The sequence below is a fragment of the Microtus pennsylvanicus genome, chromosome 4 (assembly GCF_037038515.1).
Source record: "Microtus pennsylvanicus isolate mMicPen1 chromosome 4, mMicPen1.hap1, whole genome shotgun sequence".
Classification (NCBI taxonomy): Eukaryota; Metazoa; Chordata; class Mammalia; order Rodentia; family Cricetidae; genus Microtus; species Microtus pennsylvanicus.
In genome coordinates this window covers 113,528,622-113,545,264 of record NC_134582.1, presented here as the reverse complement: position 1 = coordinate 113,545,264, position 16,643 = coordinate 113,528,622, and the positions used below count along the sequence as shown (strand labels likewise).

Below are 16,643 nucleotides of genomic sequence, written 5' to 3'. Positions count from 1 at the left end.
TTAATTTCTTATTTTGAAAATTATGCATTTATAAGTACATTAAATTTTAGTGGAAGGATAAACTGGTTTTCCCCTGGATCATTTCTGGAATACTTTATGAATCTCCTGGGTTAAAAATAGTCTTCCTGTATTATATTTTAATGCTGTGTTTATATTTTAATACATATTTGACATAAAACTCTTTTAAGGAAAATATTTAAAGACTTCTAATATTATTTCCTTGATTATTTATTGATTCATTAACTACTCTTTTTTTGAGTTTGCAGAATTAGAAGTTTGTTAACCACTTAAGAGTTGATTACTGCCATTTTAGGGAAATTGCCTTCATTGATGGCGTTTTATATTTCTGTGCAATTGGTCTCTTTTAACATTTGTTCTCATCTGCTTTATTTTCCTTCTCCTAGGTAAAGTGCAAAATTCTACTAATGGGTTTTTATTTAGTCCTCCTAAATTACAACTCTGTTTTCTGTGCATTTTAGCACATATTGCTACAAAGAGAAAGATTCATTTAATTAGATCCTTTCCCTAAGAAATGGCCATTGAATGCTGCCCCAAGCTCTGGGGACTTAGGATGGACTGCTGATCTGTCTACATTTGGCTAGTTCAGAGAACAAGGCCCTAGAGAAATACTTTGCTTGGACAACTCTTTTAACCATAGTCTTGATGAATACTTGATATATACTATATGATTTTTGAGTTCATTTGGGTGAATATTGAAGTTCTGAGAAGCTACAGACTAACACTATGTCTTAATTACAGCATCACTAAAGGTTTGTAAGTGGTGAGCACAGCAGCTGGATAGTTCAAGCTCATATTTAGAAATTAGAATGCAGTAGGTTCAACTCATGTCCAATTTTCTAGTTTTTCTCTTTGCTGTCCTCAAAATCAAGTTGTATCTCTTGAGCTATTACCACCTGGTATAGAGAGTAGGAAGGATAAGTGTGGGCGGAAGTGACCCAGAGATGTAACTAGGGAAAGCAGACTTGCAGGAAAATTATACCAGGCCAGACTCATAATGTGGGTTGTAAGAGTCATTGCCCACACATGTTGAGTTTAACGGGTACTGACATATTCTTTTTTTTTCATACACTTTTATTCTCCAATACAAAAGGGGGGAAAGAAGGCAAAAGACTGCTTTAACATGACACAAAAGACAATCAGAACAGTTACTTCAATACTTGAGACATCAAGCCATTATTTCCTGAGTAAAACATTTGATGTCTTGGGCAGGATATACAGTGAACATTCCCTAGACCAAATATCCTGTAGGCAGTCACTCCATATGCCAAACTTCTTATTTTAAATGAACAAGCAGGAGTATGCTTAAATTCTCTGATCTTTGGTCAGGGTGGAGTGAATCACCTCTATGGGCCATCTTAATGTCCAAAACAAAAGAAAATCCTCCCTTGGTCAGGCTTTGTAGCCACACCTGTTGGGTACTGACATATTCTAAGTGTATTTCTTGATTTTATTAGATTTTAACTTGCCGTTGTCATCTGATATAATCCTGACCAAAGAAAAGAACTCAAGTTTGCAAAAATCAACTCAGGGAAAATTATATTTAGAAGGACGTGCTCCGCCTGGTTCAATCTCTGCAAAAGTAAACCTTTTTCAAAAAGGCAGACGACAGCGTAAAAGTACCCACCGCTACTCTGTAAGAGATGCGAGAAAGACACAGCTCTCCAGCTCGGACTCTGACGGCAACTCAGATGAGACAAGTGCAGTTGTGAGTAAGCACAGGAGGTCCCGTGTGCTACCCCGGATCCGGACGCAGTCTCCTAAGGAAGACCACCTCCTCGCCACACTTGACCCCTCTGCAACCAAAGAACAGGTCCTTTCTGACACCATGACTTTGGAAAACTCCAGAGAAATCATCCCGAGACAGGATTCAAATGGCGACATATTAAGTGAGCCAGCTGCCTTGTCTATTCTCAGTAACATGAATAACTCTCCCTTTGACTTATGTCATGTTCTGTTATCGCTACTGGAGAAAGTCTGTAAGTTTGACATTGCTTTGAATCATAATTCTTCCCTAGCAGCCAGTGTAGTACCCACGCTGACTGAGTTTCTAGCAGGCTTTGGGGACTGCTGTAACCAGAGTGACACTTTGGAGAGACAAGTGGTTTCTACAGGTTGGACTGAAGAGCCAGTGGCTCTGGTTCAACGGATGCTCTTTCGAACTGTGCTGCATCTTCTGTCAGTAGATGTTAGCACAGCAGAGGCAATGCCAGAAAGTCTTAGAAAAAACTTGACTGAATTGCTTAGGGCAGCTTTAAAAATTAGAGCTTGCTTGGAAAAGCAGCCTGACCCTTTCTCACCAAGACAAAAGAAAACACTACAGGAGGTCCAGGAGGGCTTTATATTTTCCAAGTATCGTCATAGAGCCCTTCTTCTCCCCGAGCTTCTGGAAGGAGTTCTACAGCTCCTTATCTCTTGTCTTCAGAGTGCAGCTTCAAATCCCTTTTACTTCAGTCAAGCCATGGATTTAGTTCAAGAATTTATTCAGCACCAAGGATTTAATCTGTTTGAAACAGCAGTTCTTCAGATGGAATGGCTGCTTTCAAGGGACGGTGTTCCCTCAGGGGCTGCCGAACATTTGAAAACCTTGATCAACAGTGTAATGAAAATAATAAGTACTGTCAAAAAGGTAAAATCAGAGCAACTTCATCATTCCATGTGCACGAGGAAACGGCACCGGCGCTGTGAGTATTCCCATTTCATGCAGCACCACCGTGATCTCTCAGGTCTCCTCGTTTCAGCTTTTAAAAACCAGCTTTCTAAAAGCCCCTTCGAAGAGACTGCAGAGGGAGATGTGCAGTATCCCGAGCGGTGCTGCTGCATTGCAGTGTGCGCTCACCAGTGCTTACGCTTGCTGCAGCAGGTTTCCCTGAGCACCACCTGTGTCCAGATCCTATCAGGTGTACACAGTGTCGGAATCTGTTGTTGTATGGATCCTAAGTCTGTGATTATCCCTTTACTGCATGCTTTTAAGTTGCCAGCACTGAAGAATTTTCAGCAACACATACTGAATGTCCTTAACAAACTTCTTCTGGATCAGTTAGGAGGAGCAGAGATTTCACAGAGAATTAAAAAAGCAGCTTGTAACATCTGTACTGTGGATTCTGACCAACTGGCTAAGTTAGAAGAGACACTGCAAGGCACCTTGTGTGGTGCTGGCCCTTCCTCTGGCTTGCCCAGTCCTTCATACAGATTTCAAGGGATCCTGCCCAGCAGTGGGTCTGAAGACTTATTGTGGAAATGGGATGCATTGGAAGCTTATCAGAACTTTGTCTTTCAAGAAGACAGATTGCATAACATACAGATTGCAAATCACATTTGCAATTTGATCCAGAAAGGCAATGTAGTTGTTCAGTGGAAATTGTATAATTATATTTTTAATCCTGTGCTCCAAAGAGGAGTTGAATTAGTACACCATTACCAACAACTAAGCATTACTTCTGTTCAGACTCATATGTGTAGCCAACTGAAACAGTGTTTGTCTCAGGAAGTGCTTCAGATCTATCTAAAAACTCTGCCTATTCTACTTAAATCCAGGTTTGTGCATTTTTACAGTTGGATGAATGCTTTGAATATGAGATAAAGTCTGTGTGTGTTTAAATTTCTAACCTCGATGTCTCCAGGACCTCAACCACAGTATAATCATAGTCACTATATTGCTTTCAAGGATTTAGTTTGTCCACAAAGAAAGCACTCTTCCCATGTCATGTTTTAAACTTTTTAAAATTTACTTTTCTGGGGATAGTTAAGGAAGAGAGACTAGAGACGTTGATATTTGGCTTTTCAATGGAAAAAAAAGGGAAAAGTTTTTAATATATTTCTGAGGGAAGAAGTGTGTGGAATGAAGATGTCAGAACAAAGTCAGTTAAGATTAATTTTTTTGTTTTACTATGTAGATAGAATGTTATAAACCATTAAGATGTTTATAAAGATCATGTTAGGACAAGACAATGCCTATTTTATGAGTAAAATATAAAATAATAATTTTAATGTATTTACAACAGTGTATAATTTATACATATGTGAAATATTTAGTTCTCGAGTCAGTGGCATTAAGGAGATCATTTCTTAAATATCATAGTTGCGTTTATTACTCAAAGTTGAAAACACAGATAGGCAAAAAGAAAGTTTAAGTTGTCTTCTATCAGTGAAATTTTCAAATTCATGAGATTGTTAAGTATGGGATACTTTACAATGACTGTGTAAGTAAAGCTTAATGGACAGATTGGCCATTTAAATTAATGCATATGTAATATGACTACCTTAAAACTGACACGGAGCTGGGCAGTGGCGCATGCCTTTAATCCCAGCACTTAGGAGGCAGAGGCAGGCGGATCTTTGTGAGTTCAAGGACAACCTGGTCTACAAGAACTAGTTCCAGGACAGGCTCCAAAGCTACAGAGAAACCCTGTCTCAAAAAACAAAACAAAACAACAACAACAACAAAAAACCTGACATGGATTCTACCAAGCTAAGCTATATTCATCTTTTATATCTGTGCTGTTGACTTTGATCAACTCAACAAATTAGAAGAGAACTATAAGGAAACTCACATGGTACTAAACCTTCAAGTTGAGAGAATATCTTCCTAAGATTTTCAGCTCTGTAGTTTGGTTCTTTCTTTTCCTAGAGTGTAGTATAAAACAGATGGAAAGTCTGAGCAGAGTGTTAAACAGACAACCAAGTGAGCAAGTGAACAAATGTATGCCTGCTCTCCTGTATCCACATCAGGGGTGGTATGATATTTAGAATTTCTATGAAATTTACTATTTGAAGAAAAAATTCTTTCTTGAGTTACTTATTTTAATGTGTTCTATATATAAACATTTCTTTTTAAATATAGCTAGAGCTATATATAAACATGTAAGTGCAATTAGAAAATAACTTGAGATCTTAATCAGTATCTTAGAACTGTTCAGTGAATCAGAGTAGGCAGTGGTTAGTATAGAGCACACATAGAGACCTGTTCAGACTGTGGATCAGAGTAGGCAGTGGTTAGTATAGAGCACACATAGAGTACTGTTCAGACAGTGAGTCAGAGTAGGCAGTGGTTAGTATAGAGCACACATAGAGACCTGTTCAGACAGTGGATCAGAGTAGGCAGTGGTTAGTATATAGCACACATAGAGAACTGTTCAGACAGTGGATCAGAGTAGGCAGTGGTTAGTATAGAGCACACATAGAGAACTGTTCAGACAGTGAGTCAGAGTAGGCAGTGGTTAGTATATAGCACACATAGAGACCTGTTCAGACAGTGGGTCAGAGCAGGCAGTGGTTAGTATAGAGCACACATAGAGACCTGTTCAGACAGTGGGTCAGAGTAGGCAGTGGTTAGTATAGAGCACACATAGAGTACTGTTCAGACAGTGGGTCAGAGTAGGCAGTGGTTAGTATAGAGCACACATAGAGACCTGTTCAGACAGTGGATCAGAGTAGGCAGTGGTTAGTATAGAGCACACATAGAGACCTGTTCAGACAGTGGATCAGAGTAGGCAGTGGTTACTATAGAGCACACATAGAGAACTGTTCAGACAGTGGGTCAGAGCAGGCAGTGGTTAGTATATAGCACACATAGAGAACTGTTCAGACAGTGAGTCAGAGTAGGCAGTGGTTAGTATATAGCACACATAGAGACCTGTTCAGACAGTGAGTCAGAGTAGGCAGTGGTTAGTATAGAGCACACATAGAGTACTGTTCAGACAGTGGGTCAGAGTAGGCAGTGGTTAGTATAGAGCACACATAGAGACCTGTTCAGACAGTGGGTCAGAGTAGGCAGTGGTTAGTATAGAGCACACATAGAGACCTGTTCAGACAGTGAGTCAGAGTAGGCAGTGGTTAGTATATAGCACACATAGAGACCTGTTCAGACAGTGGGTCAGAGTAGGCAGTGGTTAGTATATAGCACACATAGAGAACTGTTCAGACAGTGGATCAGAGTAGGCAGTGGTTAGTATAGAGCACACATAGAGTACTGTTCAGACAGTGAGTCAGAGTAGACAGTGGTTAGTATATAGCACACATAGAGACCTGTTCAGACAGTGGGTCAGAGTAGGCAGTGGTTAGTATATAGCACACATAGAGACCTGTTCAGACAGTGAGTCAGAGTAGGCAGTGGTTAGTATAGAGCACACATAGAGAACTGTTCAGACAGTGGATCAGAGTAGGCAGTGGTTAGTATAGAGCACACATAGAGAACTGTTCAGACAGTGAGTCAGAGTAGGCAGTGGTTAGTATATAGCACACATAGAGACCTGTTCAGACAGTGGGTCAGAGTAGGCAGTGGTTAGTATATAGCACACATAGAGACCTGTTCAGACAGTGGGTCAGAGTAGGCAGTGGTTAGTATAGAGCACACATAGAGACCTGTTCAGACAGTGAGTCAGAGTAGGCAGTGGTTAGTATATAGCACACATAGAGACCTGTTCAGACAGTGGGTCAGAGTAGGCAGTGGTTAGTATATAGCACACATAGAGACCTGTTCAGACAGTGGGTCAGAGTAGGCAGTGGTTAGTATAGAGCACACATAGAGACCTGTTCAGACAGTGGGTCAGAGTAGGCAGTGGTTAGTATAGAGCACACATAGAGTACTGTTCAGACAGTGAGTCAGAGTAGGCAGTGGTTAGTATATAGCACACATAGAGACCTGTTCAGACAGTGGGTCAGAGTAGGCAGTGGTTAGTATAGAGCACACATAGAGAACTGTTCAGACAGTGGATCAGAGTAGGCAGTGGTTAGTATAGAGCACACATAGAGAACTGTTCAGACAGTGAGTCAGAGTAGGCAGTGGTTAGTATATAGCACACATAGAGACCTGTTCAGACAGTGGGTCAGAGTAGGCAGTGGTTAGTATATAGCACACATAGAGAACTGTTCAGACAGTGGGTCAGAGTAGGCAGTGGTTAGTATAGAGCACACATAGAGAACTGTTCAGACAGTGGATCAGAGTAGGCAGTGGTTAGTATAGAGCACACATAGAGAACTGTTCAGACAGTGAGTCAGAGTAGACAGTGGTTAGTATATAGCACACATAGAGACCTGTTCAGACAGTGGATCAGAGTAGGCAGTGGTTAGTATATAGCACACATAGAGACCTGTTCAGACAGTGGGTCAGAGTAGGCAGTGGTTAGTATAGAGCACACATAGAGAACTGTTCAGACAGTGGATCAGAGTAGGCAGTGGTTAGTATAGAGCACACATAGAGACCTGTTCAGACAGTGGATCAGAGTAGGCAGTGGTTAGTATATAGCACACATAGAGACCTGTTCAGACAGTGAGTCAGAGTAGGCAGTGGTTAGTATATAGCACACATAGAGACCTGTTCAGACAGTGGGTCAGAGTAGGCAGTGGTTAGTATATAGCACACATAGAGACCTGTTCAGACAGTGGGTCAGAGTAGGCAGTGGTTAGTATATAGCACACATAGAGAACTGTTCAGACAGTGAGTCAGAGTAGGCAGTGGTTAGTATAGAGCACACATAGAGACCTGTTCAGACAGTGGATCAGAGTAGGCAGTGGTTAGTATATAGCACACATAGAGAACTGTTCAGACAGTGGATCAGAGTAGGCAGTGGTTAGTATATAGCACACATAGAGAACTGTTCAGACAGTGGATCAGAGTAGGCAGTGGTTAGTATAGAGCACACATAGAGACCTGTTCAGACAGTGGATCAGAGTAGGCAGTGGTTAGTATATAGCACACATAGAGAACTGTTCAGACAGTGGATCAGAGTAGGCAGTGGTTAGTATATAGCACACATAGAGAACTGTTCAGACAGTGGATCAGAGTAGGCAGTGGTTACTATAGAGCACACATAGCAGTGTCATGTTTACATAGCATATGTACCTATTTGCAAATGTTCCACCATGTTATATAAAATATTTCATTTTTCCTATCTCTTACAGGGTAATAAGAGATTTGTTTTTAAGTTGTAATGGAGTAAACCAAATAATTGAATTAAATTACTTAGATGGGATTCGAAGTCATTCCCTCAAAGCATTTGAAACTCTGATTATCAGCCTAGGGGAACAACAGAAAGATGCTTCAGTTCCAGGTGCCAATGGGTTAGACATTGAGCAGGAGTTACCCTCCTTAAGTGTGAGTCCTTCTCTCTGTAAGCAGCAAGCTTCTTCAGATTCTCCTCGGAGTCTCAGTAAGTTTTATGCCAGTCTCAGAGAAGCTTATCCAAAGAAACAGAAGACTGTTCAGCAGGATGTTCACATAAACACCATAAACCTCTTTCTCTGTGTGGCTTTTTTATGTGTCAGTAAAGAAGCAGATTCTGATAGGGACTCTGTCAGTGAGTCGGAAGATACTTCTGGCTATGACAGTACTGCCAGTGAACCATTAAGTCACATGCTGCCGTGTCTGTCTCTTGAGAACGTCATCTTACCTTCCCCTGAATGTTTGCACCAAGCAGCAGACATTTGGTCTATGTGCCGTTGGATCTACATGTTGAGTTCAGTCTTCCAGAAACAATTTCACAGACTTGGTGGTTTCCGAGTGTGCCATCAATTAATATTTATGATAATCCAAAAACTATTCAGAAGTCGTGACGAGGAACAAGGAAAAAGGCAGGGAGAAATGAGTGTAAATGAAAACCAAGAGTTAATTAGAATGTCTCAACCTGAAGTGACATCGAAGGAAGGAGATGTGTCATCTTCAGCAGCACCAGAACTGGAACATCTGAAAAAGAGTGCTGACAGCTTGAATGACTTAGAGTCACAGCACATGTTTCCCAAAAATGTAGAGCAGACTTTGGTTACTGAAGCTGTTCCTGGGGAAGCAAAGGCATTTATGAATCAAGACAATGAGACCTCTCTCCAGAGCATACGACTTTTGGAGTCCCTCCTGGCCATTTGTCTTCATAGCTCCAGAGCCAGTCAACAGAAGATGGATTTGGAGCTACCTCCTCAGGTGATGCTTTATCCTCAGTCCAGCTTATGTAACATATATGTGTAGTGTATTATTATATACATGTCATAACAATATTGACAACTTATTTTGCTACATGTTTAAATTTTATTTTCTTGTATTAATTATACATAAATCTGAAACTCATTTTAACAGTTTTATGTATACAGTATATTTATATCAATTTACCCTTCCTGTTCTCTTTTTTCTCCTCCCACTTTCACTCACCCTCTTCCTCTACCCAGCTGGGTATTCTCTCTCTCTCTCTCTCTCTCTCTCTCTCTCTCTCTCTCTCTCTCTCTCTCTCTCTCTCTCTCTCTCTCTGTGTGTGTGTGTGTGTGTGTGTGTATAAGTAACCCATTACATTTTATTAGGGTTTTTTCTAAGAATCTGGATAAAGAGTTATTTACCAAAGCAAGAGTTCCTTGCCAGTGGGTTATACCACAGCGAAAAGTGTCTTCCCCTTCCCCAGTAACCGTTAATTCCTTCTAGATACTGAGCGGGCTGGGACCTCAGAAACTCTTCTCCCTATTAAATCCACAGGGAAGGGAGGGGCCTCATGGCCCTCCCCCTCCCATTTGCCACGTACTTTGTTTTTTACAAAGTTTTTTTGTATGTAGCAGGATACAAAATATGGAGGGATACAATGGCTCACATAATCCAGTTCTAAAGAAGCTTACTGTTTAGTTTTCTGCAAAAAGCCCCTTGGGATAGTTTGTGAATTAATTCTTAGATGAATATTTATGGATGTTGTGTTTTAGAGTTTCAAAGTTCACAATCTTTGTGATACTGTTAGGTACTCTGCTTATATTCCCTGACCTTTGTTTATGGCTCTGGTATGGTCATCATCTGGTCTGTACCTACTTGTTTTACGTGTTAGACTTAGAATTCCATAAAAGAAAAGCAAGCTTTTTTTTTGTTTTTTTTTCCCCACTGTTACAGAGATCTAGGCAAACAGTAACAGCTTCATTCAAAGGGCAGAACTGAAAGCATAAGAAAAACTTAATTAGAACTGCTTCTTAGACTCTTAGAGGATCTCTAAGAATAAGGAATTAGTAAACTCTAGTGATAATTAAGTCTGAAATTTCATTTTTTTTTGTTCATTTTACATGCCAACTACAGTTTTTCCCTTCCTCTCAACTCTGAAGTTTCAAAGAATGGTTTTGTAAAAATTTTAAGACTTATTTTTTTTTCTTATGTGTATGAGTATTTTGCCTGTATGTATGTCTGCGCACTATAGATAGGTGCTTCTTGCCTGAGGATGCCAGAAGAGAGGACATTGAATTCCCTTGAACTGGAGTTATAGGCTGTTGTGAGCCACCATATGGGTGCTGAGATCCACCATATGGATCCTAGGTCCTCTTTAAGGACTCCTAACCATTGAGCTATCTCTCTAGCTCCCAAAGAACAAATTTTTTTATGATTCAAATAATTTAAAGTACATTGAAATTTAAAACCCAATATATTTATAGATAAAAATTTAAGTTTTTAAATATTAAGTAGGATATTTGGATAAGCGCTCAAATTTTATAGTCAATTTACCTTCATATCAATTACAAATAAATTTTTCTTATGCTTATTGTAATCTATTTTGTCACTGTTTTTTTTAAAGCATGTTATTGATACTCTTAGTCTCTCATTTTATCTTAGAGTTTGTCTGTGGAAAATATATTGTGTGAAATGAGGGAACACCTTTCCCAGTCAAAGGTGACGGAAACAGAATTAGCAAAACCTTTATTTGATGCCCTGCTTCGAGTGGCCCTAGGGAATCATGCAGCAGATTTGGATCCCGGTGATACTGTGACTGATAAGGTATGAATCCATGTGTTATGTTTTTAATATGCCCAGGAAACTGGAGCATGTGGGGTGGGGCCAGACGTGATTTAGATCACAGCCACATGGATTTGATCAGGTGAGTTCCTTGGTTCCTTCTCCATCATTTGGTATGGATAGTATTTCATTATTGTCTTGCCTCAAAGAAAAGCAGGACATCAATACAGTATGCTTCAGTTAATCTGATCTGGAAATTTTTTGGTAATTGTTCCCAATAAGGCAAAAATGCAATAAGGTTAGATAATCTTACATATAATTGATAATCATTTTTCCCCTCAGAGATTTTACTTTGGGAAATTTCAAATCTAGACAGAAGCAGTACAGAAGCACCCTTCCCCTGTGCCAGCCACTTCCACACTGACGCCTCAGCATCAACATGTTTTCTCACTGTCTCCCGCCCATGGCTTTTTCTTTCTTGAAATGTTTTAAAGAAAAGCCTGGTTTGCAGCAGCAGATAATCTATGAAATGATGATGATTCAGGAATAGTGATATTTAACTCTCTTACCTGGTCCTGTGTAGTACAACTAATATTTCCAGAATGCTCTTCTGACTTTAATTTTAAATTACTCAACATAAAAATGAACAATACTCATCTAGAAGACAGCATTAGGAGATTTTGAGTTTTGTTAACATTTTTCAAAAGTAACTTAAATTTTTCCTGAAACTTTATGATGTGCATTTTAACTCATTTCTCTTCCCTGTTATGCTTCTTTTACTTTGGGTTAACTATTGTTAGCTTTCATCTTTATATAGCTTCATTTTTAACCTTTGATCTAATAATATATTTGGTATTTTATTATATTTGCCGTAATATTCTGTTATTCTTTTCCATAATTTTAAAGCTTATTGACTTCAAAAATTGACCTTAAAGCTTAGAACTTCAATTTGTTGTTGAATCAAATGGCAGATTATAACCAATTGAAACATTTACTTTATGTTACTGTTTATTGTTGTTGCAATGATAAAGTACCCTGAGCTTTTATAAACTCAAGTAGATCCTAAGGTGAAGGTATCAGTAACGTTTTTATAAGGAAAAAAATGTCTTGTCACAGGTAGTAGACAGGAAATTGATGCTGGAACTCTTGATTTCTGAGATGTTTCCATGTAGACGGTTGCACTGTGAAATCCTTATTTTCTTTTTAAGATTGTTATATCTTTGCCTGTTATCTAGTTTATGAAGCATTTAATTAAAAAATTTTGGGAAATTGTTTCTATTTGCAGTGTGTGAAAATAATATGCTTATTATTAGGAATAAGTCTGTACAATAGAACACTGCCTCACTGTGGTTTTCAGTCATTCTCTATTGTGTGGCCAATGGTTTTGCCTGCTACAGTCCTTTGATCTGAGGTAGCTGAGAGAGTTTGGGAAATATTGCAGAGGAAATTTCATTTTTTTCTGTGACTTCTAATTACTAAGATTTTTTCTCTTAAATAAAATATTGGGATTATTCTTAAAGTGACTTTTGAGTGATAAGTATCCTGCTACTGAAAAATGAGTCAGTGTCACAACTCTTGCCGTTGACTCATATTGGCCTTATAGAGTCATCAGTCTGAGGAAGAATTGTTGTCCCAGCCTGGAGATTTCTCAGAAGAAATTGAGGATTCTCAGTGCTGTAATCTGAAACTTCTGGGTGAGGAAGAAGGTTATGAAGCAGACAGTGAAAGTAATCCTGAGGACGGTGACGCCCACGATGATGGTAAAATGTCTCTGAGCTTGTAATTAGATTGCCGTCAGATTGTAAGTTAGCAAAATGGTTCATCGTTCCCCTACCCAGTGGCCTTACAATTTCAAAAAGGCATTGTATTGTCATTTTATTTGATCATCACATCACATCTGCCATTTGAATATGTAATTTCAGCAGTGGGATCAAAACTATGAAGATAATTTCAGTGAAAGAGCCCTTACTTCGCAAGCCTAAACCCACCATTACCACAGAAAGAGGGACAGATAAAATAGACTACGGTGTGAATTAGATATTTGGGGGTCAGAAAGTTTGGGACTATTTAAACATAATTTAAACAGAAATTATTTAAATATAATTAAACATAAAATTATTTAATTTTTTAAAATTTAAGTAAAAGAACTTTTCTCTGCTCATGCAGCAGGTAAGAGATGTACTAAGTTGAATCAGTATTTATCACACTCATGCTCCAATTTTTCCAGTTGCATCAAAAGAAGGTATTAAATCTATATCACATGCTTATGAAAATTTCTGTTGAAAATATTTGCAGTTTCATTGAAGATCAAAATTACTTTCAAAATTAAGCTATTCACCAGACTTGATTGTTCAAGATACAAATCTTAATTAGCATTAAGGTTGCAGGAAAAAGCTTTGTGAGCATTTTATTAAAAGAAGCACAGTTTTCATGAAATGTTCTTAGTGATGAGTTATGGTTGAAATATTCAGTGTTTGGGGAATAAAAACATTCTTTTTTTCCCTTTTTCAGGAGTAGAATTAAAAACTGAGGTAGAAGGTTTAAGTGCATCGACTGTTCCGAACAACTTACTTGAAAACCTCACTCACGGAGAGATAATATACCCTGAGATTTGCATGCTGGAGTTAAATTTGCTCTCTGCTAGCAAAGCTAAACTTGATGTGCTTACTCATGTGTTTGAGAACTTTCTGAAGATTGCCAGACAGAAGGAAAAGAACATTTCTCTGCTCATGCAACAGGTAAAACATGGACTAAGTTAAATCAGTATTTATCACACTCATGCCCCAACTATTCATTTCCATATATATAACCCAACTTGTCTGAAAATTATTTGAGATGATTACTTATTTTTTATTCTGCCTTCAGTATGTTTTGACTTTCAAGTGATTTTCTAAAATCACCTTATATTGTATTTCTCTAATAAGTAGCATAAAATCAATATTGTCAGTAGCTAAACAGTAATATATCCTGAGAACAGATCTTAAAGCTTGCATTTAATCCTACAACAGTATTCTTTCCAGTCATTTAAACACATTTTCTCTCTCTCTCCCCTTCCCCACTTACACACACACACCCTTATAAAATAATTTATCATGACGTTGCAGTTGTATTGTGCTTTTATAAAGTTAAACATTTAATTTTTTATGTTTCATTTTTTAATCTTCAGGGAACTGTAAAAATTCTTCTAGGAGGGTTCTTGAATATTTTAACACAAACTAATTCTGAGTTTCAAGGTAAGTTGTACCTGGTGTAAGGAAATAGCTTTTTAATTATTGTGATTTTGTATGAAGAATTAATGATTATGGCTTCCACTAGCATATTGCTCTTTGGCTTCAAAATTTTTAAATGTATTGTCTTATTTGTTCCTCACACTCACTCAGTAAAATATAGTATTTTTATTGAATAGAGGAAAAATGTAGATTACAAGGCCTGAAGTAAGTTGTTTAGTAGCTTCATGGAGATTGTAACCTGGTATAAACACTGTACTTCATTGTCTGATGTTCTCTTCTCTACTCAGTACCTTCTCAGACATTTCAGAAATTCATAATGAAAATTAATGTGATTCTGGCCACAGTAAATCTAAATTATAGTTGGAGGATTAAGGCTTATATATGTGAAATGTTAATTTGCATTTATATAATGCTTCCTTCCTCCAAATTAAATTTACATAGGAATTTAATTTGTCAGGAATACCCAGTATTAGTATTGAATCCTCTAGAGGACACCATATCAAAGGCTTTGTGATATCTGTATCTTATAATTAGGAATGTTAATTTTAATCATTTCAGGTTAAGATGGTCTACCAGGTTTCTTTATTGTAATTTGTAAGTATCTTATGGGTAGCAACTTGAAAGTATGTAAATTTCTCTTTTCTCATATTTAAGCCTACAGTTTTTAGCAAATCCAGTTTTTCCTAAGTTGTTACCTAATGTCCTTTTCTTGTTCAAAGAGCTCTTCCAGTGTACTATATAATCAGTTGTCATATTTCCTTGCTTTTGTTGCTGTGTTCTTTCTTTGAAGCCTAGGAAAGACTGGTCCATGATCACAAAGATTTATTATCTCTAAAAATTATTTTCTCCTCTCCATATTCTTTGCTCTTTTATTTTTTATTTTTTGCATATGAATTGTAATCTTGGGCTTTAAAGTTGGATCGATCCTACCATGACTCTTATCTCATGTACTTCTCTTCATTTGTATTATATTCTGGGAGTTTTAAAAAATTCTATTCCAACATTTTATCCAGTTTTCAATTTTGTCAGTTGCCCTTTATCATTTCCTTTTCTGTTCCTGTGACAAAACACCATGACACCATGACCAAAGCAACTTATAGAAGAAAGCATTTAATGGGGGCTTGCAGTTTCAGAGGGTGAATCCATGATCCTCATGGCAGGGGACATGGCAGTAGGCAAGCAGGCCTGATCTACAAACAGGAGGCAGGAAAAGGGAAAGCTAACTCTTCTGTCTGCTCATTGCCTTTATGAAACAGGTTACTTAAACAGGTTTCTAGTCTTAAGCTCTGGTCTTTTAAGATACATCTTAGGTTTTGCATCGTATTGTTTTTGTCATGTCTAAAGCAGAGAGAATAATTCATATTTTTTGTTTTGGAGTGAGGAGCGGCTGAGGCATACATGTAAAGATATACTTGAAACACTATAAAATGATCGATAAAAATACTTATTACTTTAAAGAATTTTAATGAATTAGTATACCATTGCTTTTGTTTATGCTAAACTCTTTAGTAGAAAAAAGAATATAATTAAAATAAATAGCTTGTGATATTTATATAATTTTGTTATTTTTTATTTCTGTCATTTAATTTTTCAAGTAATATGTGATAGTTATAATCTAAACAATCTGTTGTTTTATTAGTGTTGGTTCCTTTGCCACTAATTATCTTGCTATTTTCTTAGCAGTATTTATGATTATTTATATATAAATAACTAGATTATTTATAATCATTTCACATGAGAGAATAGTTTATTTCTTTCAATGAAAATTGTTTATCTCTTTCTTTAATTAAATGTTACTGTCTTTAATTTTTTTTTCCTCTTTTTAAAATTTAGCATGCCAGAGAGTATTGGTGGATCTCTTGGTATCTCTGATGAGTTCAAGAACATGTTCAGAAGAGCTAACCCTTCTTTTGAGAATATTTCTGGAAAAATCTCCTTGTACAGTAAATATGCTATAATTTTTACATTTTCACTAATTCTTTAATAGAATGTATTTTTACTAATTTGTAAGTCACTAAACTCTTAATATTGTAACTACGTTTTAGCCAGTTCCATGTTTTATGTTTGATAGATTCAGTTTTATTATCTATATATATCTTAACCATTTCACTTTGATTTGGACTAACCTGTAACCTTTAGTCCTCTGTCAGCTCCAACCTTTGTGCTTGGGAAATGCTGTGATTTTAATTACTAAAGAGAATTTAAACATGAATAACAACAATCATCCTGAATTTATTCTTTTTTTCTAAAGAATCATTATCTTCTTTTTAGTTGAATATTTTCCTTCCCATTACTGTATAGTTCAGTGGCTCTTAGCTAGGGAACTCATTTTTATAATGCAGCCTTGACTGGAAGAATCTGCAGATGAATCTAGAATGTGGAGATTGCCGTCTGTGAAGCAGGGTGAACAGAGCCCTGTCCACTTCACTGCCTGCTTCCTCATCCACTGTAGTCTCAAGGCCTCATGGAAGCTCTGTTGGCCACCAGTGCGGGCCATTGAGGGCTGGCTGTATGTTGATGGATTATTCCTAGAGCTTGCCTTGAGCACACTTCCCCTCGTCATGGTCAACATTAGATATTACTTTATGCACGAGTAAGGCATTGCACTAGGCTAATCTTTTATACTTTTTAATTTAGCTGTTTCATCTTTGCTCTTTTAATTAAATGTACATTTCAACATTCTACCTCTTACCTTTTTTGTATTCCATTTAAAC

At 37.5% G+C, this 16,643-nt stretch overlaps 1 protein-coding gene across 6 annotated transcripts in view; it reads left to right on the top strand.

Annotated features, from left to right (window-relative positions):
- The window catches only part of Lyst (lysosomal trafficking regulator), a 152,838-nt gene that overhangs the window by 34,889 nt on the left and 101,306 nt on the right, over positions 1-16,643 (top strand). For all 6 annotated transcript variants that reach the window (XM_075970201.1, XM_075970200.1, XM_075970199.1 and 3 more), the window contains 7 exons: positions 1,476-3,555; positions 7,921-8,932; positions 10,580-10,741; positions 12,303-12,459; positions 13,211-13,437; positions 13,866-13,932; positions 15,763-15,872. In XM_075970201.1, coding sequence (XP_075826316.1) covers positions 1,476-3,555; positions 7,921-8,932; positions 10,580-10,741; positions 12,303-12,459; positions 13,211-13,437; positions 13,866-13,932; positions 15,763-15,872 — 3,815 coding nt within the window. The remainder of the gene's footprint in view (positions 1-1,475; positions 3,556-7,920; positions 8,933-10,579; positions 10,742-12,302; positions 12,460-13,210; positions 13,438-13,865; positions 13,933-15,762; positions 15,873-16,643) is intronic.